General features: G+C 36.2%; 1 protein-coding gene across 1 annotated transcript; it reads left to right on the plus strand.

Moving 5' to 3' along the window:
- Positions 1–542: 542 nt before the first annotated feature.
- Positions 543–26,669, plus strand: LOC111600479 (glutamate receptor 1). Its single transcript, XM_023316590.2, has 16 exons — positions 543–882; positions 1,318–1,470; positions 2,162–2,289; positions 2,750–2,879; positions 11,125–11,378; positions 11,468–11,632; positions 14,196–14,528; positions 14,681–14,782; positions 15,408–15,648; positions 15,743–15,837; positions 15,932–16,099; positions 20,344–20,458; positions 23,943–24,430; positions 25,121–25,365; positions 25,495–25,927; positions 26,535–26,669. The coding sequence occupies exons 1-16, from the start codon at positions 774–776 to the stop codon at positions 26,637–26,639; spliced, it is 3,264 nt and encodes a 1,087-aa protein (XP_023172358.2). The 5' UTR covers positions 543–773; the 3' UTR covers positions 26,640–26,669.

A 26,669-nucleotide genomic window follows, 5' to 3' on the forward strand; every position in this document is an offset into this window, starting at 1 on the left:
ACGGAAATGCTTAAAGCTTAAGCTACATAGGTATGCTATTTATAGCTATATAAACCCATTCGAACTTTCTGCTGTGAAGCATTGTGTAATTCTGAGCTCCTTGAGCGAAACAGAATGCATACAATAATTGCGATAATATAGATAAGTTTTTACATATCCAAACAAACAATTTCGCATAAATTTATGTTCTTCAAAAAATAAATAAAAATGATATAATATTGAAATTTACAGACCAGAAACTTCCACAATTCATAGCTGACAGATTTTTTATATAACAAAATTTATTTCTGTTGAAATCGTTGTTTTCATCAAAGTTTTAAGATTTAAACAAATTGAACCTATTCAGTTGAGCAGCACTGTATACCATTAGCCCATAAGCTACTTGTCAGATAAATGCATATTTAGATCCATAAATAATGTTTCATATAATTAATATTAACTTTGTTTCCGTCGAAAATAAATATTAACAATTAACTAAATACATTTTTTTAACATCTATTTTTATTCATAGAGAGCAACTACAATTAATATAAATGTCAATATTATCATTAAAATGGTGCACTAAGCCCACATCGATCAATTGCAAACTGTCAACAGAGTGAAAAAAAAACGTAATGCAAATACCTAACTAAGTGCAACAAAAAACTGCTCAAAATGCCGTCAACGGCAGCCAAAACCAACAAATAATCGAAGTAAACAACAATCAGAACAACAACAAGCACAACAGCAGCAACATCAACAACAATAAGAAGAACAACAACAACACGAGCAGAATGCGCATTTACAACAAATCTAGCAACTGGCTTTGGCGCTGCTTTGCCTTATGGCTAATATGTACAACGGTCAATGGTCAGCCATCGTTAACCGAGAAAATACCGTTAGGTAAGTGGCTGAGTGGTTGGTGCTGGGTAACTTAAGACCAATTGGTAATTGATGGGCACGTTCCGTTAGAACTGCTCTGCCTCCCGCTGCCTGTTGCAGCTGCATGCCCAAAAAGGCAACTGCAGCTTTAGCTCGCCTTGTTGGCCATTTGGGTAAACTGAAACGACAAACGCTTATTAACTTGCACAACATTTTCCCCAAATTGGCCAAGACAGGGCTGGCAACAACAACAACAGCAGCAGCAGCAGCAGGCAAGCAGCTAACGAAGCCTGCCAAGTTTTTTGCTCAAATAAAATTCAAGCGCAAAACCAATTACAAAGTTTAAAGTGCCTTTTTCTCCTACCTAATTGACAATTTCAACAGTAGCTATTGACTAGCAGCAAGGCTAAGCATGTTTTGACTGTTCTTTCTTTTATTTGGCTTGCTTGGCAACAGGTGCAATCTTTGAACAGGGCACGGATGAGGTGCAGTCCGCGTTCAAGTACGCCATGCTCAATCACAATTTGAATGTCTCTTCGCGTCGCTTCGAGCTGCAGGCGTATGTCGATGTCATAAATACAGCGGACGCATTCAAATTGTCACGACTGAGTGAGTAGCTTAGTATTTAAATACAATGTAATTTTATAGGCTGATGAATGCTAGAAACTCAAGATATTTCACATATAATACGAATTCTTTAATTATGTTCATATATAAATATAAATATAAATATAAATATAAATATAAATATAAATATAAATATAAGTATAAATATAAATATAAATATAAATATAAATATAAATATAAATATAAATATATAAATATATAAATATATAAATATATAAATATATAAATATATAAATATATAAATATATAAATATATAAATATAAATATAAATATAAATATAAAATATACCCAATTTAAATTCATTTATTTATTGTTGAGTCTTGAAAGGCTTTAAAATTATATAAAACTTTTTGTAGTAAAAAACTTTATTATATTCGCAACCTTTTCGCGATTCTCTATTGCTCAGTTCATAAATAGCTACGTATATGCATATTTACCTCAAAAGTTATTGCTCATGAAGCATTTAAATAGTTTCAGTTAACACTGAAACGTTTTAATTTACTCGGAATGTAGCACATGCGAAACTCTCATCAATTTGTAAACATTTTGCCGAAAACTAGTTAAAAAGCAAATAAAATCTCATCAGCAACTAATTTTGCATAGTTTTTACTTTCAAAAAAAAGTTTAACTATTATTTTTTGTTTTATGTATTTTATATCTATTCCCAAACAGTTTGTAACCAGTTCTCACGGGGCGTTTATTCGATGTTGGGCGCCGTCTCGCCCGACTCTTTTGATACACTACACTCCTACTCGAACACGTTTCAGATGCCCTTTGTGACGCCCTGGTTTCCGGAAAAGGTAAGCAGCGTTGAGGCCTAATAAATATTAAAGTGCACCGGTTTGCCGGCTTGCCTATTTTAATATGAAATATTAATCATACGCAACACTGGCTGCCCTTAAATTGCTAACCTTGAAATCGTGTGCAAAACTTTTCAAAAAACACAATTTATGAGGGGCTTCCAAATCATAATAATAAATATGCAAGGCTCAAAACCTGTTTTTGTAGCCATAATGATGCTCTCCATGGCGCTCTTTAAAAATTTATAAGCAAACAAGCTCTATAAATCAGTGAGCCAAATGCCCAAAACGAGCCAAACGAAACAATGGGCGCCCGAAAGCAGGACTCAATAATGATTCATGTTTACTAACTTGGCAAGCTCCCTCTATCTCTCACTTACACCCACACACACAGTCTATCTCTGTCTTTATGTTTATATGTATGTATGACCGCTGTTTTCCATAATTTGCGCGTTTTTAGGTGCTTACGCCATCGTCTGGCTTCCTGGACTTTGCCCTCAGCATGCGCCCAGATTACCATCAGGCAATCATTGATACAATACAATTTTATGGCTGGCGCAAAATAATTTATCTCTACGATTCCCACGATGGTGAGTACAATAAACCATATATATAATAAACCTTTACATTTGCCTACACTAACAAAAATTTTTTTATTAAATTTCTAAAAATATATAAAAAAAATATAAATTAAATAAATTCTCAACTTTAAAGTTCCTATACTCAGTTTGCTTTGGTCTATCTTTAGTTAAACGACTTTAACCAATTTTCTCTGAGTGTATAATAACATAACTAATATAGTGTGAGATTGAGCTACAAGTTAGCTTTGCCCAGTTTCCGGCTATGCTCAGGGGAGATAATAATCTTTCATTGCCTGCAAACTTCATTTTACTTTTCTCTCTCTCTCTCTGTCTCTGTCTCTGTCTGTCTTACGCTCGTTATATCTCTCAATTTGCTTTGTAATAAGTTTTTGCGTGGATTTTCCATTTAGCCAGTTTATAAATAAAACTTAATGACACAGCCGTCTGCACTGACAGCCAATTGGCTTATATGGCTGCTGGATAAACATATATACAGACAGAGAGACAGGTGGACAGACAGACCTTATATAGATATTGCTGATAGAGTGACAGACAGGCCAGACGATGGCAGACAATGCTGCCTGGTCAACTGGCGGACGTCTGCATTATTATTATTAATGAATGCCACGTGAAAATCTTTTTTATGGCACTCAATCAATTTAACCACAGCGAGTGTTAACGTTCATTCACTGTCTATATTTACCAATCTCTTTGGCCCTCTCTCTGTCTCTGACTCTGTCTGTGGTATTTGTGTGCGCTTCAAGGCGTTTTGTTTGTTTTAAGTTGTTTGTATAGGCTGCCATAGTTTAATACTGGCACTCAATCAAATTTCAAGCATAACAAACAATCGTGATTTTTGGCACAGGTGTGAGACATGAATATGTATATGAATATTCATTTGCGGCACGGGACACTCACTTATGTCTTTGTTAGCCCAAAAAGAAAACTTGAGATTTCGATTGTTTGCCAAGCAAATATTTGCGTATTAAAACAGTCGATGGAATGCCAACAAGGAATAAGGAGAATATATTAAGCAGATAAAAGTCTGCAGAGTTAAAATATTACAGCTAGATTATGTGTATATATTTATTTCACAGAACAATTGAATTCAATTATTTGCGATATCAGTAAATAAACTAAGATCATCAATATATAGAGAGAATTGAAGCTGTTTTCCAGCTCCTTAGCTTCATATTCAATGATGAAATGAAATAGACTTTGGAAATAAATAATAAATAAGTTAATTAATTAAAACATATTCATGAACCACAAATAGTTAATTTAGTTTAACTTTTTCCTTTTTCAGATTTCTTTTATTACAAGTAAGCTCTTCCCTTACCAAAGCCCCTCTTTTATAAAATATTTTTATTTACAAATCTGTTTTCATCTTTTAACTTTCTTGATATCTATCGAAAATGTCAAATTTTGACCCTCATATCTATTTGTCTCAAAATTGAGATTTCGTTTGTGGGCCAAAGGCAACGCCTTTCGTTCTTTTCTTTTTGTGTTCCACAATAATTGTAGCTCTTCAGTTTATGGGCATGTTTACACAGGCTGCCAGCACAGGGTATTGGAATATGCTCAGCGGCTACTTGGCACGTAACGACGTAGCAAGTTAACGGCTTTTGTTTTGGCCTGGCTCGCATCTGTGTGGCATGTGTGGCACTGGCAACTGTTCGTTCTGCCTCTTTTGTGTCTGTGTGCGTGCGTGTGTGTGCTTATTTGTGCCACGCAAAACGAGTTTATTACACAGAAATTGGAGAAACATTTTTCGCCTAGTGACCCTCCCACTCCATACACAAGCCAAGGAAAAAACTATTTATGGCTATTGGCAGCGCTAAAGCAATCACCACAACAACAACAACAAATACTAATAGTCACTATATGGTAGTTCACCCACAATATTTTCTATATGCTCTTTATATATTTTTCTATTTTTTTTTTGTTTTCTTTTGGGGCATCGGGCATCGCGCCCTAATTCATGCGTATATGCCTGCCAGCTTATGGGTTTATTGTCGCTTGTATTTACAACTTCGACTTGCGAAATTGGCGTACACCCATTTTAATTTTGGGGCTATAAGATTATGGCTTCTATATTGTAAGTCCATGAATCCATGGAGAGCAGGCGCATCTTGTGCCTGCAGCTAGTTGGACAGCAAGACAACAATATATACCCAAGTGTCTGCGCTCTCTAGAGATAGTTTTTACTTTCCTTTTTTTTTCATTTTATTATTTATATTTATTATTTATTTTTATATATATATTTCTTTAATAAAGAAAACCCAATTTTTGTTACTCAGAAATATTCTTAAACAACATTCAAGAGATGGAAGATTCTGAAAGAAAGAAGCGAAAAATGGTTCGATGTCTAAAATCCATTTAGTTTCCACAGATTACATAACTCTATAAGCTATATCTATTATACCTGTATCTACATGTATCATTAATATTATCGATTATTAATACTGTACAGTCACTGTCAAAAGTAAACTGTAAACAATTTTTGGAAACTTTGAGCAACTTTTCCATTATTTTAATAGCACAAATTTTTCAATGAATAAAAATTTTGCAAAATTCAATAACTTTTAGCTCAATTTTGAACTTGCCAAATTTATGCAGAGCTCAATAAAGTTTAATTTACGTTCTTAAAATTTAATTTTCAGGCCACAACAAAGGCATAAGGCCAGTGTTTGATTACACAATTTTTGTCATTTTGTACTCAAATTTCGTGTGCAAAATGAAAATGAAAAATATATATGAGATCTAATATTACACAGCCTCTGTTATTTGAATACAAAAAATCAAATAAGCCAAATCAAAGATAAATGTATATATGTGTATATATATATAGAGATGTTGAGTTGATATAGAATGAATACAATCAAGTGTCTGTAATGAAAGTAAATGTCTCACTTATTTTTAAGCACGCCGTCTCATAATATATGTATGTGCCTGTGCGTATATATATATATACGTATATATTCTCATGTTGCCTCCACATCAAGACAGCAGCAGTAGCAACAACACAGCAGCAGGAGGTTGTATTGAAAGAATGGCTCCTGTCCAAGCGTAGGCATTTCAACTCATTGTTGTTGCGAAAATTTATTACGCAGGCGACAGAGAAAGGACGCCAGCAGCCAGAGAAGAGCTGCTGAGAAACATTTGCATTTATCGCCTGGTTAGCAAAGGATATATAGGACATTTTTGCCAGCTCATCTGCCCGTCGAGTAATGAGTTCTGCTCTCTAGTCGTTTCGTCTCTTTGTGTGTCTTTATAAATATTTTACTAAGCATCCGGCCCAACAACAGGTACTCAAAGTCTTCTTACTTAAAGCCTTAAAACTGGATGGCTAATCAATTCGTAGACAAGTGCACATTTATGCAAATGATTTTATTTATCGATTGATTGTCAATGATTGGCTTTGATTGCTTTTAAATATGGAAAAAGGCCGCAAAATCAAATCAATGCAATTCCATTGGAATACCCTGTAGACAGTAAGGTGTGCGGAATAGGTATGATGATTTTTCTTGTGATGTATGGAAATGAAATCAAATTTGTTTATAGATATTTGGCATTTATGAGTTACTTCAAGTTGAGCATACACTATAGCTAATAGGTATATGGGGCATATACAAACTCACTATAAATGTACAGCATTGTACTTATTGCCTTAATGAATTTATTTATTTTATAAACCCTAGCTTATAGTTATAATGTGGATATACGCGAATTGATCAGAAGTATGCAACAGTTTTTGCATTTCATACATTTTTTCAACTGCTAATTCAATTTTTTAATTTATTAAATTTTCTATGTATACCCTGTACTTAAACATCCATAAAAAGGGGTATACCGAAGGCATGATAATGTTTGTTACATTCTTAAAAATAGACAAAATAAATTTTGAACGAAAAATTGGCTGTAAACGCCAAGCACTTTAAAGCTAAGAAATTAATACATTTAGTTTGAATGAATCTCATATACCCTATATACCCTATAGTACATGTAGCTATTTCCCTAGAGTTCTTTATTCCATTCTCATCATTCGAAATGTGTGCATAAAAATCCAAAACAAATCTGATTGCAGGCACCATCATGAATAATAATAAGGAAATGCGTTGTCCTTCGACTAGAAAATGATATAATAATAAAAATCGGAAAATCGTAAAAAACCGAGAAAAATCTGAAGAAATTTGCATAAGCTGTGTGTGGAAAGGATTCGATCAGAAGTCAAGGCTGGCATAAACTGCCAGCTTGTCTGCCATTAATTTAACCGTAATGGGCTTTTACAGCGATTTCACTTTCATGTTATTTGATACATTTTTGAAGCCGCCTGCTGCCAGAAAAGCCATTGAGAACATATGCGCATAAGGCCGAATCCTGCTCAGCCACTGCCACTGCCACGCCCACACTTTCAAAGTAATTAAACCAAACAAAGTTTCTGATAACAACACACAACAAGGCGAACAAGTGAAGGCCATAACAAGCAGCCAAGTTGCAACGGAGGGAAACCGAAGCATGGTGGGGGCATTCCGCTTTAACAGTTCAACATCTAAGATATTCCTTAAGAATAGTTGCTCTTTTCAAATGTGTTTCAAAAGGGGGCTTAAAGAGCTATGTTTCTAGGAGGCATTGAGATATCAAGAAGTTGCTACGGCAAAAAAACAAAAATAGAAACAGAGAATGATATGAAAAGGTAAGGGCGGAACAAAGAGGCAGACCTGAAAGACAATTATTGAAAGTAAGAAAATAAAATACATTGAAAATATTTCAAATTACACTTATTTAATCTGAATTGTTCATACAAACATCTTTAGGAACTATATAATTATATTTCAAAGCAAGGAAATGCTTAAAAAATACTTTTGTGTACAAAAAATCAAAGCAAAACAATTTGTAATCGGATGCAAACGACTGCGCAATACTCGTTCACGATACAAAAATATTTGAGGCATTTATGGTAGAGCTTAAGAAAGAGTTTGCAGTAACTATCAAGTATAGTTTAAGCTACAAAATATCACTTAGTGTGCGTATTGGAAGCCAATATACTCTCTTTACTACAAGAACAAGTGACAAAAGTATTTACAAGATTTTATGAATACATCAAAGCTATCTTAATTATATAAAATTATATTATATATATATGTATGCATATATATTTATATAAATATATATACATTTATCAGATATGCTAAGAGTCAGGCTGAGTAAATTGTCTACACAAAAACTTGCTTATAATAATTCCATTATCTTTCTCATTTGTTAGGGCATAAAATATGTAAGCAAATGTTTTGCTTGTTAGTGTGTTTTATAGAGCCTAGCTGTAGCTAAGTGTGTGTGTCTGTGTGCGTGTGTATGGCTGAGTGTCACTACCGATGGGAGGAAAACTTCATTTCCGCAAAACTAACTTTTGTTTAACATAACAAATTGTCTTGTTTACTTTTCGCATGTGAGTGGAAAATAGACAAGCAGCAAATAAACAAGAGTCAGGATATGACAGTCTCTACTGCATTTGCATAGCCACACAGCAGGCCCTCAAGATTCACAAACAGAGACAGCAAGACAGCAAGAGAAAGAGATAGATATCCCTTTAAAAAGAATTCAATTTTATTGAATTTGCCATTGTGAATTTAAAGCACCAACACAATAATTGAATTTACTTCGAGATGACTATAAAAAATAAATATAATTGTAAATTAAATTCGCAACATAAATAAAACCAAAGCAGACTTAGAAAGCAACGGGCATAAAACAATGCGACAGGCCACAGGCCGAACAGCAGAAGAAGAAAAAACAATAAAAACAAAACGGAAATACGCACAGGCCAAAATACTTAAGAAGAGGCAGAAAAAAAATTGGGAAAGAGAAAGGAAATATATAAAAATTAGATGTATAGAAGCTAGAATACCCTTAATATAATATGAAATAAATACATTTTCACCCGAAATTCAGATGAAGCAGAAAAACCAATCGGGAGAGAAAAAAATTTATATATAAAATTAGAAAATTATATATAGTCAAGCTGGAATACCCTTAATATATAAAATAAAATTTAGGAAATTTATATATGAAAGTTGGGAAATTTATATATATAATGAAGCTAGAATACCCTTAATAAAAATATTAATACATTTGTAAAACTTAAAAAAAAGCTGAAGAAGCCTTAAAACTTCAAAGCAGAAAACAAATAAAGAACTAAAAAATTATATATATTAAATTTGGAATACCCTCAATATAGTAAAATATAGGAAAAATTAAAAAAAAAACTAGACAAGATCCAACAAAAGAATATAATTTATAAAAGTTAGAAAAATTAGATATAATAATGCTGGAATCCCCTTAACATAGTAAAGCAATAATGGAATTTCCTCAACATATTGTTGCTTTCATGAAAGCTTTATCCAAACGTTTCGCACTTAAAGAGAAAATTGGAATACCCAACAGAACCAGAAACGAAAAGCGAAGAGCAACAACAAAAGAACAAAGCATAAAACAAAAATAAGAATCAAGACAGAAGCCAATTTCGAGCCATCAATTCGGGTACAAACATATTATAGGGAATAAGAGAAGTGCGATGGCTGAGGGGGCGTGGCAGTCGCAAATGTTTTCATATCAAAAATGAAATAAAACAAAAGCCCAACAGTCGCAGCACACAGTACGCTACTCAATTACACTCTCAATATTCGCACACACACGCGCACACACACACATGGAAATCCAAACGACAAATCTCAAATCGAAAAACACAAAACCCAAAACTCAAATCCAAAGGCGAGCGAAGCGTAAGGACTATAGAAAATACTAAAGGAGCGGAAGGGGCGTGGCAGGCAAGAAGCCGATTGACTTTGGAGTGGGCTCTAGATAGATAGAAGTGGGACTGGGTGTGTGTGTGTGTGTGAGTGGGCCAGCAGCCAAATGAAATTGTATAAAAGCAAAGCGCAAAATTTATTGCACTAAAACAGCGCAAAAAATTGGTTCTTCTGCTGAAGTACGAATTAAGTGAGCGGAAATAATCGACTAGCAGATATCCTGTATTAAACTATATTTATGTAAGCTTCTGGTTGATACCCTGTAAATGACAATTGTCTGATCAGATGTATGGGGTATATACCATAGCCTACTAACAGATACCCCTTAGTAAGCCTTGTAAAATAACTGACTTAAATATAGACTTTAGTCTAATTTACTTATTTAGTTATCAAATGGCTATTAAAATACCCGAGCTGAGCTATCAACTCATATACCGCTCTTAACGTACAGGGTATATGCCAACTTCATCCATTGGCATTGGCACAGGATATATGTATATAGTGTAAATCAAAACAACAACAAATTGGATATGTATAGAGAGATAGAGTGTGTGTGTGCTTCTGCCGTGAGCATCAACAGCCGCCTCAATGGGCGTGTCAGCCGTAACGCTCAATGGAATAGAGTCAGAGGCATGTGCCATTGCAAAATCCAAAGCAAATCCCATTTTATCCGCAAACATAAATTGAAGGCGCATTCAAGCTGCATCGAAAGAGACAGAGAGAGAGAGAGTGAGAAAGGGGGTGGCAGTGAGGTGAGGGTATTTTTTGTGCGTAGCTGTCATACAAATCATCTGCGCAGCTATCTGCCTGAGTGTCTGTCTGTCTGCATGCCTGCCTGCCTGCCTGAGAGTGTGTGTGTGTGCCTAGCTAGGCTAGGCTATCTGTCCCCCATCGTCAAGTTTTGGCTGCCTCGAGGCCTGCGTATCTGTTTAAGTGCGAATGAAAGTTGTATGCAGCGTGCAGTTAGTTCCAGCAAAAGCAACAGCAGCACCAGCAACGGCAGCAAAGAGACAGATAACTCAATAAACACAAATGCAAATCTCGGCCAATGATAATTCCAGGAGCGTGCAGCAAAAAGGGGTCACTGCCTGAATGAAACGTGGCTTTGCTCTAGGCACCAATTTGTTAGTTAGCCATGGCTATCATCTAACTGTGAGACCCAGCACATATGTCGTCCATAAATTTTTGTGAAACAAATTCTGAGTTGATTTTGATTTCCTGAAATGCGACAAGAGTTAGAAACTGTGCCCGACTCAGCTTGCTAGGAATTCATATAACCCTCTTCAGTATCTAATTAAACCTTTCAGTCCTCTGCAGGGGAGCACTGCGTTAATCGGTATAGTTGCTCCCCTCGACCGACTGTATGCGATAATAGCTATAATGTGCGCTCTCCTCTGTTAATTAACGCACTTAGAGTCATTCTCGCTCTCCACATGCCATTGCAGGTCTGCTGCGACTGCAACAAATCTACCAGGGCCTGAAGCCGGGCAACGAGTCCTTTCAAGTGGAGCTGGTCAAGCGCATCTCGAATGTCAGCATGGCCATTGAGTTCTTGCATACGCTGGAGCATATCGGACGCTTTACCAACAAGCATATCGTCCTGGATTGTCCAACGGAAATGGCCAAGCAAATACTGATACAGCATGTGCGGGATTTGCGTTTGGGCCGTCGCACCTATCACTATCTATTGAGTGGATTGGTAAGTAGAATAGTTCCAGCCAGCGGCAATGGCAATGGCAATGGACATGGCAAAGTTTTCAACCAATGTGCATCGATTTCGTTTGTCAGGTCATGGACGATCGCTGGGAAAGCGAGATAATCGAATTTGGTGCCATTAACATTACCGGATTTCGCATTGTGGACACAAATCGTCGTCTCGTACGCGACTTCTATGACAGCTGGAAGCGACTCGACCCACAGACTAGCGTTGGAGCTGGCCGTGAATCGATTTCGGTAAGGTTCTATAAATAGACAAAGGACGAGAGACGCACGCTGCAAGCAGTTGCAAAGGACGCATTGTCATTGCTGCTAGCAGTTAAATATTTGCTGGCATTTAATGTTTACCAATGCGAATAGAGATGAGGGCACTTTGACTGTGACTGTGAGATTGTTATATTTGATTCTTATTTATAAGTGACTCATTACATTTTACTAAATATTAATATTAAAACTATGACTAATAATATAGTACTGACTGTTAAAGGCAGATCATGACTAATAATTTAGACGAGACTGTTAATAGCTGCAATAGTTAATAGCTGTTAATAGCAGCAACTGCATGCTAATATATATTTGACTGTTATTAACAGAGCGCTGCATACTAATATAAATTTGACTGTTAACAACAAAGAATATAAATTTGACTGTTAGTAACAGCCAGACTGTTAAAATATGCAGTGGACTGCTATTCACAGTCACAGCCACAGTCACGGCATGTCACGATCAACACTGATGTAACCGTAGCATAGTTTTTGCTCTCTTCCTCTCGCACTCTCACTGTGTAGTCAAATAGCAACACAAACAGCACAAAATGGGCGACAGATTTCACTTTTTACATAGTTCAGCAGCAACTTTCAGTCAAAGGCACACACAAAAGGCACAGCTACATAGCATATGTGTGCCGTTGTCCTTGTCACACACACACACTCACACGTAAACTACTCGACAGTTGGTATAGTTTGCGTGCTGTTTATATTTGTATTTCCTTGGCATTATCCTTGTTGACAAAGATTTCACTTTGTGGCGCTTAAATGTTAGTTTGTATTATGCTTCAGGACTTCAATGTTACGCTCTACATACATATATATGAACATATATACACACACAATCCCTTTTTGCTGTTGCTCTCTTTGACAATGCTTATTTGTTTATTTGACTTGTGCGAATCTCTTTTACACACACACACATGCACACATCCACACATGCACACATACACATATAAATGTGGATGTATGTATAAAGCTTTACTACTTATGAGCTATACAAATTAGAAACTTTTACTTACATTTTACACATTTTCGCTTTTAGCACTTAACACAGAAAAAAGGCAGCAATTTAAAACTTTAACTTGTTCGCCTTTCACATGCTTCATTTAAAAAAAGTTATATAAAAAAAGAATTTCACTTTCCTTTGAGCGTATTTTCGCCGTCATACAAAAAAATTAATCAAAAAAAAAATGTAAAAAAAATTGCACTCACACAAATTGCTATGAAAGAGCTGAAATTTTCGCTCTCCTTAGCGCACTCACTCACACACACTCTCACACACACATACATACTTGCATGCATGTATGTATGCAATAGAAAATTTACAATAATTAAAGCCGTCTTTTCTACTTTTATACACATTTCGCATTTAACGGGCACAACAACAATATAATTATAAAGAATTTAAACTCACTTATTTGCAACTTTTACAATTACAATAAAAAAAAAGAATTACGCACGAAAAATATGGCGGAAAAAAGCGAAAATTTGCGAGCATTTCTTTCGCTGTTCGCTGCTTTTTCTCTCTCGCACTCTTAGGCATTCTTCATATGCTTTCATTTTTCACTTTTGCAGAGCTCTGCACACACGCAAATGAGTGAAGAATTTTGCAGGGATTGAAGCTTTATTCAATATAAAAACTATAAGTTTTTATTTGACACATTCAAATTTCACTTTTGATTACATTTTTAATTATATCTAAGCGAAATAATTATTAGATCGCAATAAACCGCACGAAATGCTCAAAGTCTCCGCCATTTTATTCGTGCGCGTCTTTCGATTTATGAACTACTAATAAGAAAATGTTAAACAAGGATGCGACATGTCTTACAGAAATGTACCATATTTGGTACTTGTGTACTTGATCTTCTGTTAACATAAGACAATAACTTACTCTTATTTTATTTAATAGATTTGGTACTATCCATCAATTTGAAAATATGTTATATTTCGATATTTTCATTGTAAATTGTTTAATGCATGTACTAAGGCTTAAATCTTGTTATCTACGTGCTATTAGAAAGGTACATAATCTTATTAGTGCAACATTCCTACAAGTCGCAGCTTTACAGAATACCAATCAGATTCTGTTAAGCATCTCTGTTATCGGACAGCAACAATCGTGTAGAATTTAAAACTTACGCTCAGCTGCATAATTGAATAACATAATATAGTACATTTTCATTAAATCAACACTAATGCCTGCATTTATATAAGTATTACTTTAGATACCCGTAAAATATATTTTTAGTACACGTTTCACATATCGATCGAGTCTTTTCGATAAATTGCATTTAACGATAGTTGCTGCTGTTTAACAGTCACCTGTTAAAAACAGCGCCCGCCAAAAATCCAGCTAACTTTTTTTTAGTAAGCCGTCGCGACGCGTAAATTCTCAATTCGATTAAACATTAACAAAAAACGGGGTGAAAATTGTGAAAAAGAGCGTGTAATACACTCATTAAGTGCCAGCAAATGAAATGAGTGCAGCCCCGTCCACCTACAATTTTATCATTAAAACTCATACACAGGCACAAGCGGCGCTCATGTACGATGCGGTCTTTGTGCTGGTGGAGGCATTCAACAAAATTCTGCGCAAGAAGCCGGATCAATTCAGAAACAATGTGCAGCGTCGTAGTCAAACGCTGATGGTCGCCCAGGCCCAGGCAGCGGCCTCCACTGCCGGCGATGGCTCCAATGGCAGCAACAACGTTGGCGGTGGCGGCGCCAGCGGCAGCAACGGTGGCAGCAGCGACGCCAGCAGCGGCTTTGGCAGCGCGCCGCGTGCTTTGGACTGTAATACGGCCAAGGGCTGGGTGAATGCATGGGAGCATGGCGATAAAATATCCCGTTATTTGAGAAAGGTGAGTTAGACATCAATGTCATGATCATAATGAACATAAAGACGATGATGATTACGCCGAAGCTCGGCAAAGCAATTAAAACGCCACGCTCATATTTTTCTTTTTGTTTTGGTTCATTTTTTTGTTCTCGTTTTTGTTATTACCTTTGACAGGTGGAAATCGAGGGACTCACCGGGGATATCAAATTCAACGATGATGGCCGACGAGTCAATTACACCCTGCACGTTGTCGAGATGACCGTCAACAGCGCCATGGTATGTAACGGTATATACATATATAAATAACGGCACATGTAACGGGAAGACGAGCTAGAGAGCCAGCAGCAATTGCCTGCAGCTTTAATTCATGTGGCGCAGCTAGAAAAGGAAGGCAGCGAGTACCGTTATTTTTGGCATGCAGAAGCTTAAATATCCTGTGGCTTAAGTAAACTAGCAAGGGAGTATATTAGTTTTGTGCAGTTAATATGTAAATATAAGAGAAGTTGAGAGCTTGATGTTCGGAGTACTTTGGTATATAGAAGTTAAAGGTCTATTAGAGGGCGCTTGAGCTTTAAAACGCTTTAACTCGAGAACTATAAGAGCTAGATCTTCCAAATTTTAAAGGTATACTACTTATAAGTCGCTTAATGTACAGTATTAATATTTTTTTGGATTGAAATTCTTATATCTCTAAATTGCTTGAGTTCCTACGCTTACAGGTGACATGTTATATATTTGCTATATATGTCAGCCATGCAAGCTCAACCAACAATACTTGAACCCACTTTGCTAGGGTGTGACACGCCCACTCAATATGAATATGAACTTCATTGTCTTTTACTTAAATAAAAGCGGAAATTCGTTTTCTTTTCGTATTGTTTTTCTCTTTTTCCTTCTGCAGGTAAAAGTTGCCGAGTGGAATGACAATGGGGGACTGCAGCCGTTGAATGCTAAATATGTGCGCCTGCGTCCGCATGTGGAGTTCGAAAAGAATCGCACGTACATTGTCACTACGGTGCTGGAGGAGCCGTACATAATGATAAAGCAGCCGGCATTTGGCGAGAAGCTGCCTGGCAATGAACGTTTCGAGGGCTATTGCAAGGATCTGGCTGACTTGCTGTCCAAGAAGCTGGGGCTTGAATGTAAGTTGAAAAAGATGTTGCCAGATATACACGCCTATATATATATGGAGAGACAGATATCTATGGCAGCTGTTTAAATGCACGTTTCTTGCAGATGAACTGCGTCTGGTGAAGGATGGCAATTACGGCTCTGAGAATCCGGCCGTGCATGGGGGCTGGGATGGCATGGTGGGCGAGCTGGTGCGCAAGGTGCGACTTTATATACATATATACATGACTGACAGCTAGCTATAACTTCAACTCCAACTCTTTCTCTCTCTCTGTCTCTTTCTCATTTGAGCAGGAAGCGGATATTGCCATTGCCGCCATGACGATTACCGCTGAACGCGAACGTGTCATCGACTTTAGCAAGCCGTTCATGTCGCTGGGCATTTCCATTATGATTAAGAAGCCAGTGAAGCAAACGCCCGGCGTGTTCAGCTTCATGAATCCTTTATCACAGGAAATTTGGGTGCGTATATGTAACTGTTTCTATATATCTATACACACACACACATATATATATTTATATACTAGTCTCTCCGTAGTAGCTGCTCGATTAGAAACTTTACGTTCCAGCCAGTGGCTTGAGCGCAACTTTGACTAAGGCGCTGCATTGCTGCTGCAAGATGTCATAGGGTCGGCGTCCCCCTCTCTAGTTGTAGTCGTGTCCCAGTTACAGCCTAGACTCGGTTGGCAGAACTTATACATACATATTTTGACTTGTTTAGCAACTGAAATGGGTTTGCTCAAGGAATTTTACTTAACAAATTCGTGACTTCGTTTTTGAGCGAAACTTTCTGCAAACTCTTATATTTCTGAAGTATTTTAGAAAAGAGAAAAATGTATTTATTCCGTTCCTGTACACAAGTTTAGCAATGTTATTGATGGTTTATATTATTGAACTTGTCTGTCTGTATTTGAACTATCTGCGGATTAAGACTTTAAAAAGCTCAATGTTATGAAATAGATTGAACGGCTCGAATATTTTTTTAAGATTTTACAAGAACTAAGGCAAAAGGTTTGTTATAGGATATGTCTTATACTATCTTATATTATTGGCTCATGGAATTCGTACTGGTCCAAATGTGACGAGGCAGTCAGAAGTTGTTTACTATGAAATGTCTTATATTATCTTATATTAGTAGTTCAATGTGATTTTATTGATCAAAGTGCCTGTAAAGTATAGCTGTCACAAGCTACATGTTATACAACTCTACTTTGCACTGTCATAGCGAAACTCTTAGCTAACAAATAGCTGATTGATAGACATGTGCTGCATACTATAAAAAGTCTTATACTGCCTTATAATAGTAGCTCACTGGAATTCCAGCTGATCAAATTGCAAAGCATACCTGTCACAAGCTCATTGGTATAGCACACCATTGTTGACTTAGGCTTGCCATTGCCTTGGCGAAGCTCCAAGTTGACAAACAACAGATTGACAGACAAAAGCATCTTGATATGCGCTCCTTATAAGCAACATCAATTGCGATTAATTCCACCATATAAGCCAAATGCTGATAACTGTATCCGCGTCTAGACGTGCGGCACACTGCTTTTCGTTTTTTCTTAGACATTTGGTAACGAGTCAAAATAATGCAAAATTTTGCGCTGCATACAAATGAGTAAAGTTTTTATAATTTTTTTGTTTTTTTTTTGGCTTTTTTTAAATAAAAAAAAAAGCAGAAAAAAATCCTCCATTGCCTGGTAATTTTTACGCTGCCAACCCTCCATTTATTTTTGTTCATCTTATTTTATTTCTGTGCGAAACTTTGCGGGCAGAACTTGGACTTTTGTATATTTATTTCCTTTGGTTTTCGGCTTCAACTTGCTACCTCGTAAGCTCCCCAAAAGTTTAATAGAGTAAACGACAAACTTTTTTTCTCTCTCTCTGTCTACGGTTTGCCTCTCTGTTGTTGTATTTTTTTTATTTTATTTTGAAACATTTATATAAACAACAACTACAAGCGCTGCGAGCAGAAATTACGTCGACGTCAAGTATTAAATTTGGCGCTAGTCCAAAAGTTTTTGGCCGCTCGACGCTTGTTTAAATAATGGCCAGCCATCAGAATTATATGAGCATTTAGTTGATGATGTTGATATAGGAGCCGGCCAAAAAGGCACAAGTTGCAAGGACTCTCAGCATACTCCACAGCAGAATTGGCTCTTTAATCTAATGACAGCGACAACTCAATTGAGCTGAAATGCATGAAAAGTGAAGCAGTTCTGGGCCAAGAGCTAATAAATATGCCTAATATACTCGAATAAAGCCAGGGATTTAAAATAAGCATTATTTATATGCATATCGAGGCGAGTAGAGTGGATTATAAAAGACAAGCATAGTTATGGAAAGTTTTAGCTATAGAAGTATTGCCTTATGAGCAGCGAAGTGCTGTCAGCTGAGATTAGAAAGACGTAAAACGTATCGATTATTTGAAGGAAACTTGAGCTGTGCGATCGAACCACAAGTCACTAACTAGAATACGCTCAAACTGTAATATATATACTCTATGGGATATGCCACGCCTCTTTCTACCTGTTACACACATCTTAACATCATGCCCTGGGTCTAGATGGCATTGTTTGACCTCAAATTATATATAATAATTATTTATTATAAAAAAACACAAAGTGCATAAAGAAATGTTGAAACTTCGATTCATACAAGTACACGTAACATGTATAAAATGTTACCCGGCTTTGTTCGGCTCAATGATATTTAAGATTCACATTTTCTTACCTCAAATCTAACTTCATCTCAGGTTGAACTGCTTTCCAAGCTAACATACGCCTCAATTACACCAAATTAGCAACAAGTTTAGTTAATATGCATAAATAATCACGCCCACATATCATTTTCCAAGCCCAACTGCGACTTCTAAGCCCCAACATTTTCTAGCTTAAAACATTTTCCGGCTAATGTCGACAGCGCGGCAAATCCTTTCTGCAGTAAAGAACGAAATTAAACGCTTATAAAAGTCAGTGAACAGCGCTGTGAAATCTTACGCTTATTTTGACATGAGCTCAAAGAATTACAAATGCAAATTGCTTCGAGCGCAAGGCAAAGAGCAAAAGGTGGCTAAAAAAAAAGGCTAAAAGCTCGACGATGCCTGCTGAAGTTAGCGAGCTAATATAAATGAACTTGACTTGAACAAAAAATTTTATCATAAATTAAATGACGCATTGTACACACACAGACTGGCACACACATGAGCAAAGCAGGCCTACAGTCTCGACGGGTGTGTGTGGGCGTGTGTGTTCATGAAAGCAACTATGACGACGCCGTCGCCGACACCTTTTTCTTTTTTGCCAGCACACAAAGGCGCGCCCCGTGGCAGCCATTGAAGCATTGATAACGACAACGACAACAATATAAACAGCAACAACAACAACAACGGCAACAGCAGCGAGAACGGCAACGGCAACAGTTGGCAGTCAGACAGGCACACATGGGGGCAGCTGGCAGCCTGTCGAAGTCCTCGACAGGAGCCAACGCCACCTGGCTTTGTTTTTATACCCTGTAACCCATTTTGAATGTAGAAAAAGTTGTAAATATATATACATATATAAATATATATTTATATATATATTTACTTTCTCAACTCACAATTAATGCTCTTTTTTGGTAACACAGTTACAGCTTTTTAGGTTTTGGAAGCTTGTCTAAAATATAAATAAATTTGCTAAGAAGCATCAACACCAGAGTTCATTGACTCATGCTCACGTTTATATGAATAAAAGCCAAGGACTGTGCATTTGTTGGTCTTCTTTTCATGATTTACTGTATTTTGCTACAAATCGATAAATATCGATAAGCAGCAATTGCCGTTTAGCGCTAGTCTCAGAGATTGTAAAAGATAGAATTTCAAAATTTTATATATATTGTTGTTACTTCACTTAATATTTAGCTTACTTAATATTTCTTATTATTTTTTTATCTTTTTATTTAGTTTTGTTTTATTTTATATATTTTGTTTTTTTTTTGTTGTTACTTTGTTACTTTTACTACCATCGATAAATATCGATTTTTAGAGATCGTCCGCTTGTCTTAGACAAACATCAACAGACTTGAAATTTAGATTGTGTTCAGAATTTTTGATCCGATTTCTGTCACTTACGTAAATAGAAATCGAAAAGCTTCAAAAGCTCTGTTATTTTCCTTACCATATTTTACACAATTCACCACTTACACCAAATCGATATATATCGATTTTGAGAAAATATATTTAGCAAATCTCCCAAGAGATTTTATAGAAGCTAGAGGTGATTTAGCTTACACAAATACATTACATTTCTTTTCTGAAATAAGACCTTCCATAACACTTACAAAATATAAAATTTAAATTCTATACTCAAAAAATACAATCATAACTCTATAGATATTTACAATGCAGGGTATCTGCTAGTCAGTCATGCTTCTCATTTAGGATACCTTGTTTATTCGCTTGCTACTGCATCCCATTAAGCTAATGTTCCTCCATTTTCTAGGGAAGCCATTGCCGCTTCCGCTTCAATTAGTAAAGAAAATTGAATGAAATTTTTTTCTTTTTTTTTTTTGGTCAAATTATACAGTAGCTAGAAGTCTGTGTGTGGGGCAGGTGAAACGGGCTAGGCAGGAAGACAGGTGGCAGCAGCTGAAGCAGAAGTAAAAGCTATCGTATCTGTATCTGCATCTCACACGCTTCTCCTGTTTTTATTATGCTTCGCCAACAGGTGAGCGTCATCTTCAGCTATATTGGTGTCAGCATCGTGCTCTTCTTTGTCTCGCGCTTCTCGCCCAATGAATGGCGCCTTGTGCAGCAGCCGCTACAACAAAACCAGCTAACAGGTAAGATTTACCTACAATGTGTGTGTGAGTTTTGAAATTTGAGATATTGTTTGATAAAAATGGAAATTAGCTAAAAGTAGCTTTAAAAAACGTGTTTAATTGAAGATGTATTTCCTATGGAATATATATAGGAATGGATATATATTTATAATAGAGTTAAATGCTTTCATTGGAGTTGGGCTAAACTTGAAGTGGAAACGAATAAAAAAAAAGTAATTTTGAAAGCATTGTAAGATATACGAAATAAAATATATATAATTATTTTATATATAAGGTTATAAGCTTATATAAGGTCTTTGAAGAGTAAAATAATAAGAGTAAGGAAAGTTAAAAGATTTATAATATAATATATTATAAATCCCATAAGAGTAAAAAAAAGTTATTTTGGAAGAATTGTAAGATATAAGAAATAAAATATACATAATTATTTTATATGTTATATAAGGTCTTTGAAGAGTAAGGAAAGAGTAAGGAAAGTTAAAAGGTTTATAATATAATATTATATTATAAATTCCATATAATTCATATTCTTAGATATATTTTGATATGATTTACATGTGTGCAAAAATATAATGTTATAAAAATGAAAATTAAGAGAAGAGATTCTCTGCTCATGACAAACGCTAAGTAGACTTCTTAAATTAACTATATAACAAAGAGGTAAATAACATATTGTGCTACTAAATATTATTTATCTTATTACATATATAATAATATTAACTATAGTAATTAACAATTTTAAAGAGAACAGGATAATATAAGTATTTGACGCATTACTTAATTAGCATTACAAAATGACCATGAAAAAATCTTATTAATGATCATTATAGTTAACGATAATTTCCAGTAATAATCATTAACATAAATGATCATTATTTTGAATGATCATTATCGCTAATGAACATCATTATTATAATAACAATTGGTGCTTAATAATAATTAAAAGCTACTTAAATACTAAAATTAAATATTTTTAACATTTAAACAATTAAATAATAAATATTCAGTAAACAAATAGACAATGTTCAATAACAAGAAAAACTTAAATATATATAAAATATTAATTGAACAAAAGAAATTTAAAATTAAACAAATTTAACAAAAAAAAAACTTAAATTTATTCACCACTTGCACTGCACTGCACTGCGACTGACCCAGTCCAGGTCAGAAACTTGACTGATCGTCCACAGCCGCTGCTGCGCCCTTTTATACCCAAAAGTCACTCAAAAGTCAACTCGAGCAGAGCTCTTGAGCACTTTTTGAGTGAGAATTTACATTCGTTTGGAATTAAGTGAGAAGCAGAACGAAAGGCGAACAGACAGAACTAGCTGTATAGACATAACTTGTCATTGCGATAGGGAATATATATGCTACACATATATAACTGATATATATGCATCAAATCTGTTTTCTCTATCTGCTATTGAGCACATTTATTACTTTTTATTTTTTTTTAAATAATATAAAAGACATACAGATATAGGCCACTCTATTAACAGAGAACTCGACCTCTAGCTCCAGCTCAAGCATTAGAGATTACAAGCAGCTGAAAACAAGATATTAGAATATTTAAATAAAATTGAGGCAGCATAAGCGAAATATAAGTACATCTCGTGCAACACTTTTATGGATATTTTATGAGCTGGTGCTAGCTGGGAAAGCCTGGGAAAACGCGCAACGTGTTTTTGTGATTTTTCAGAGGGGGAAACTGTGAAAATTGCTGTGGCATCTGCATAACTTTTTCGAGGCTGGTTTTTTGCTGCTATTCGTATATAATTCAATTATGTGATTCAATTTGGTTGTTTGGTGTTTCGCATTTGGTTTGGCAATCAAAGTCGAAAAAGCGTAGGTCACATATGAAACCGGGGCAGACAATAACAATCTATTGGCATCCTGCAAAACATCCTTAATGTAATTTTAGCGGAAAGTAAACAACATTTTGTATGCAAGCAACGTGTTGCCAGGCAGACACGAACACTGAAAAATATAAATAAAAACCACATAGAACATACAAAATGACGAAGAAGAAGAGGAGGAGAAGGAGGAGGAGTAGGACGAAGAAGGAGGTAATAGGAGAGTGACGAGTGCAAAATAAAAACTTGGAAATGCGAGTGCATGAAAATGTTCAGATATGACAGACCGAATGCCTGAAGCCATTGACTAGTCAGAAGCCGTCACTAGCAGCAATTGAAGCAAATGACAGCAGCTGGCAGTGAGATGGTAGCGCCAGCAGTAGGAGCTGGCAGCAGGAGCAGAAGGCCAAACCAGTAGAAGCTCTGGCTATGCGCTTGATTGCATATCAATTAGAGCAGGCGCAAAAAGTCAAGCCAAACGAAATGATTGACAGTTGCCAGTTGGACAGCCAACACGAGCGCCAGCTGAACAACTTATACATATATGCATGCATGTGTGTGCGAGTGTGTGTGTGTGTGTGTGCTACATGTGTATGCAGGATATGTTTCGTCTGTCTGTCGATAAGGACAGCTGGCTTGTCCAGCATAGTTTGCGTGCTGCGGCTTAGTGTTGGCATAACATATATATATATATATATATATATATATATATATATATATATATATATATATATATATATTTAAAAATAGCTCGAAATTAATTGATTTATGAAGAAAACAGTAACTCAAAGCGCAAATGTTGCTGCTTTTTTTGTAGTGGAGTGTAATTTGATTAGATTTTATAAATACACAAGATTTTGGAGTTCATTTAAAGGAATTTTTATTATATTAGATAATTTTATATATATATACTTTTTACTATGTGAATAGGTAAAAGTTTATTTGGCAGTGTATTAAGTATTTATTTATTAAGTAATTCTTTAAATATATAAAATTATGTCTTAAAATAGCCTAACTATTTTTCAAGTTAAACAAGAGCTATATTTTTAAAAATAAATTGCCATGTTAGATGGAGTGTAAATTATTTTTAAATATGCAAATAAAAGTATAATATAACTAAATAATTTTACAGCTAGGTCCCTTTTCTTGATATTAGCTGAAAAAAATAATCTGAAAAATATTTCTAGACGAAAAATAAACATATGGCTATTATTTTTCTACTAGAAAATATCCAAGCTATGACAGTCTAGGACAAGCTAGATATAGCTCTTTACAAAATAGCTGAAAATTGGCTAAATTCTCCAAAATTGTCTACCTAAGTCTAGCAGACATTAATGACTACGTCAGAACTAGTTTAGGCGCTCTTAAAAGGAGTAGACTGCCTTAAAGGGAACGCACCCTAAAAAGGTAAATGGCCACATAAACTAGCCTTAAGATCAAACCTTCTAGCTAAAATCTAGCTGGAAAATGCCCTAATTAAGGTATTCGTAACGAGCGCTACACCTTTAGCTTTAAAATAGATTGCTTACTTGTCAGCACTGTTGCGGTTACAATTTGTGGCCCACTCACAAACTTTACCCCGCTCATTCTCACTTTTCACCGTTCTCTCTGCCTATTTGCTTCGCTTACAGATCCACATGCACATCACGAACAGCTTGCCAATCAGCAGCCACCCGGCATCATTGGCGGCGCACCCATACCACCGCCGCCCGGCCCCCCAACGCCGGGTGTCCAGACGTCTGCCGCTCTACAGGCATCTCTATCTGCTGCTGCTGCCGCCGCCGCCGCAGCCTCTGGCAACAGTGGTCTTGCATCTGGCACGGCAGGCGGCGCAGCGTCCGTCAATGAGTTTAGCATTTGGAATTCGTTTTGGTATTCGCTGTCCGCCTTTATGCAGCAAGGCTGCGATCTGTCGCCTCGTTCTGTTTCGGGTCGAATTGCTGCTGCATCCTGGTTCTTTTTTACACTCATACTTATCTCTTCGTATACCGCAAATTTGGCTGCCTTTCTTACCGTTGAGCGCATGGTTACGCCCATCAATTCGCCGGAGGATTTGGCCATGCAAACGGAGGTCCAATACGGCACACTGTTGCATGGCTCCACCTGGGATTTCTTTCGGGTAAGTCTGTGCGAACTTTTTGTCATTTGATAATACGAAATTTTAAGCTCAACTGAGCAAAGAGTCGTGTGGGCAGAAAAAGCTTTGAACTGCTATGACTTTTGAGTTTTTTGAGCAATCTGTGTTATCGATAACACTTCATTTGATTTTTTTTGAACGAAATATTTTTGAAATAGCTAACTTTAATTCGAATTTCTGCGCATCTTCGTTAGCCTTTTGTTACTTATGAGTTACCTAGTTGGGTACATTGAAATGGTTATCGATTAAATTTCCAATTCATAATTCATATCGATTCAGCTTAAATTAAATATAAATTATTAAATTTAAGTCTCATAACACATAGATACAGCTTTGATCTGTTACAAGCAACAGCGTATTTATTTGGCTTTTATCTTTTATATCGATATATATCGATTTGTTGATTTTACCTTTTATTAACATTCTTAGCATACATAGATACAAATACGAATACAATTATACATTAATAAATTCCAACTTCCACTTTCTTGAGCTGCAATCATTTTACATTTATTTATCGATATATATCGAAAAAAAAATATAGTCCGTCTGTTAACAGTCATAAAGTCTTAGACTAAAGCTCTCTCAAAGACCTTTAATATTCGAAACAAATTGCAATTATTATAAATACTCAACAATTATAAAAAACACTCGTCTGATTCGTTTTCACAGCGCTCCCCCATTGGATTGCACAATAAGATGTGGGAGTATATGAACTCAAGAAAGCACGTCTTTGTTAGTACCTACGACGAGGGCATACGACGGGTGCGCAATTCCAAGGGTAAATATGCCCTGCTCGTGGAGTCGCCAAAAAATGAATATGTAAATGCTCGAGAGCCATGCGACACAATGAAAGTGGGCCCCAACATGGATACAAAGGGATTTGGCATTGCCACGCCGCTTGGCTCAGCACTCAAGTAAGCATAAGTATATGTATAAATGGTGAATTGGGATGCATAAAGTTGCCAGACTTTATTAGACATGACATTCGAGCTAACCGTGATGAAAAAAAAAGAGGAAGAAAAATCATCGCTACCTATTTGCAGAGATCCCATCAATTTGGCTGTGCTGTCGCTCAAGGAGAATGGAGAGCTGATTAAGCTGCGCAACAAATGGTGGTACGATAAAACAGAATGTAATCCCAACAAGGACAATCAGGACACATCGCACAATGAGCTCTCGCTGAGCAATGTCGCTGGCATATTCTATATACTCATTGGTGGCCTGCTTTTCGCCGTATTCGTCGCAATTATTGAGTATTGCTTTCGCAACAAGGCAAACAGTGCGGCCGGCAATCTTGGGGGCGCTGGTGGCAGTGCGGCCAAGAGCAACGGCTCCATGTTATTGCGACCGGCGAACGCTGTACCCGGCGTGGGCGTGGCATCCACACATCAAAGGAACACCCTGACCGACACAATGCATGCCAAGGCCAAATTGACCATTCAGGCGAGTCGCGACTACGACAATGGACGCGTCGGGGTGAGTGGATATTACAATGTGTTTATTTTCTCTATGCACCCTGTAGTTGTTAAAGGTTGATTGTAGTTGTGACGAGCCTGATTTGTTTGTGTGGAATCAAATTGTTTCAAAATATATTATTGCATAGACTTATCATATACTATCGATAAATATCGATCTGAAATTTTTGTTACTGTAAAAAATGAATGGACTGAATCGATCTGTAATGATCATTTCAGTTGAAATAGAATATATATATATACAATATATATATATATATATATAAAGTACAGTATACTAATGAATAACTATCTTCCTATGTTATCGATGAATATCGATCTAAAGTTTTTGTTATCTTAAGATATTAAAAGTCTAAATTAAACCAAGCTAGGTCTGTATGAAATGATCAATCCATCTAACAAATTGTTGTATACAGTACCCTAATCAACAATAATCGATAATTATCGTTTAGTATATAGACAGCAACACGCAAATATTTTACAGCAATTCCCAAGTATTTACAGGGTATCTGCCCACTCACCATCTCTATCACTTTTAACTTCTGTGGTTTGGGGTTGTTTTATGTGCTTAATTATGTGGTCAGCGATAATGTCTAACCGACGCACAGTATCTCAATTGCACTTCTTTGCAGTACTATCCACCTGCCCAGCTATCGGGGGCGCCCTCCGATGCCGGCGAGGCGCTCCACATGAACGCACATGGTCAGGTTTGACATGAGCACGTGCAGGAGTCGCGTCTCTGA

This window comes from Drosophila hydei, unplaced genomic scaffold (assembly GCF_003285905.1).
Source record: "Drosophila hydei strain 15085-1641.00,03,60 unplaced genomic scaffold, DhydRS2 tig00000283-arrow-arrow-pilon, whole genome shotgun sequence".
Classification (NCBI taxonomy): domain Eukaryota; kingdom Metazoa; phylum Arthropoda; class Insecta; order Diptera; family Drosophilidae; genus Drosophila; species Drosophila hydei.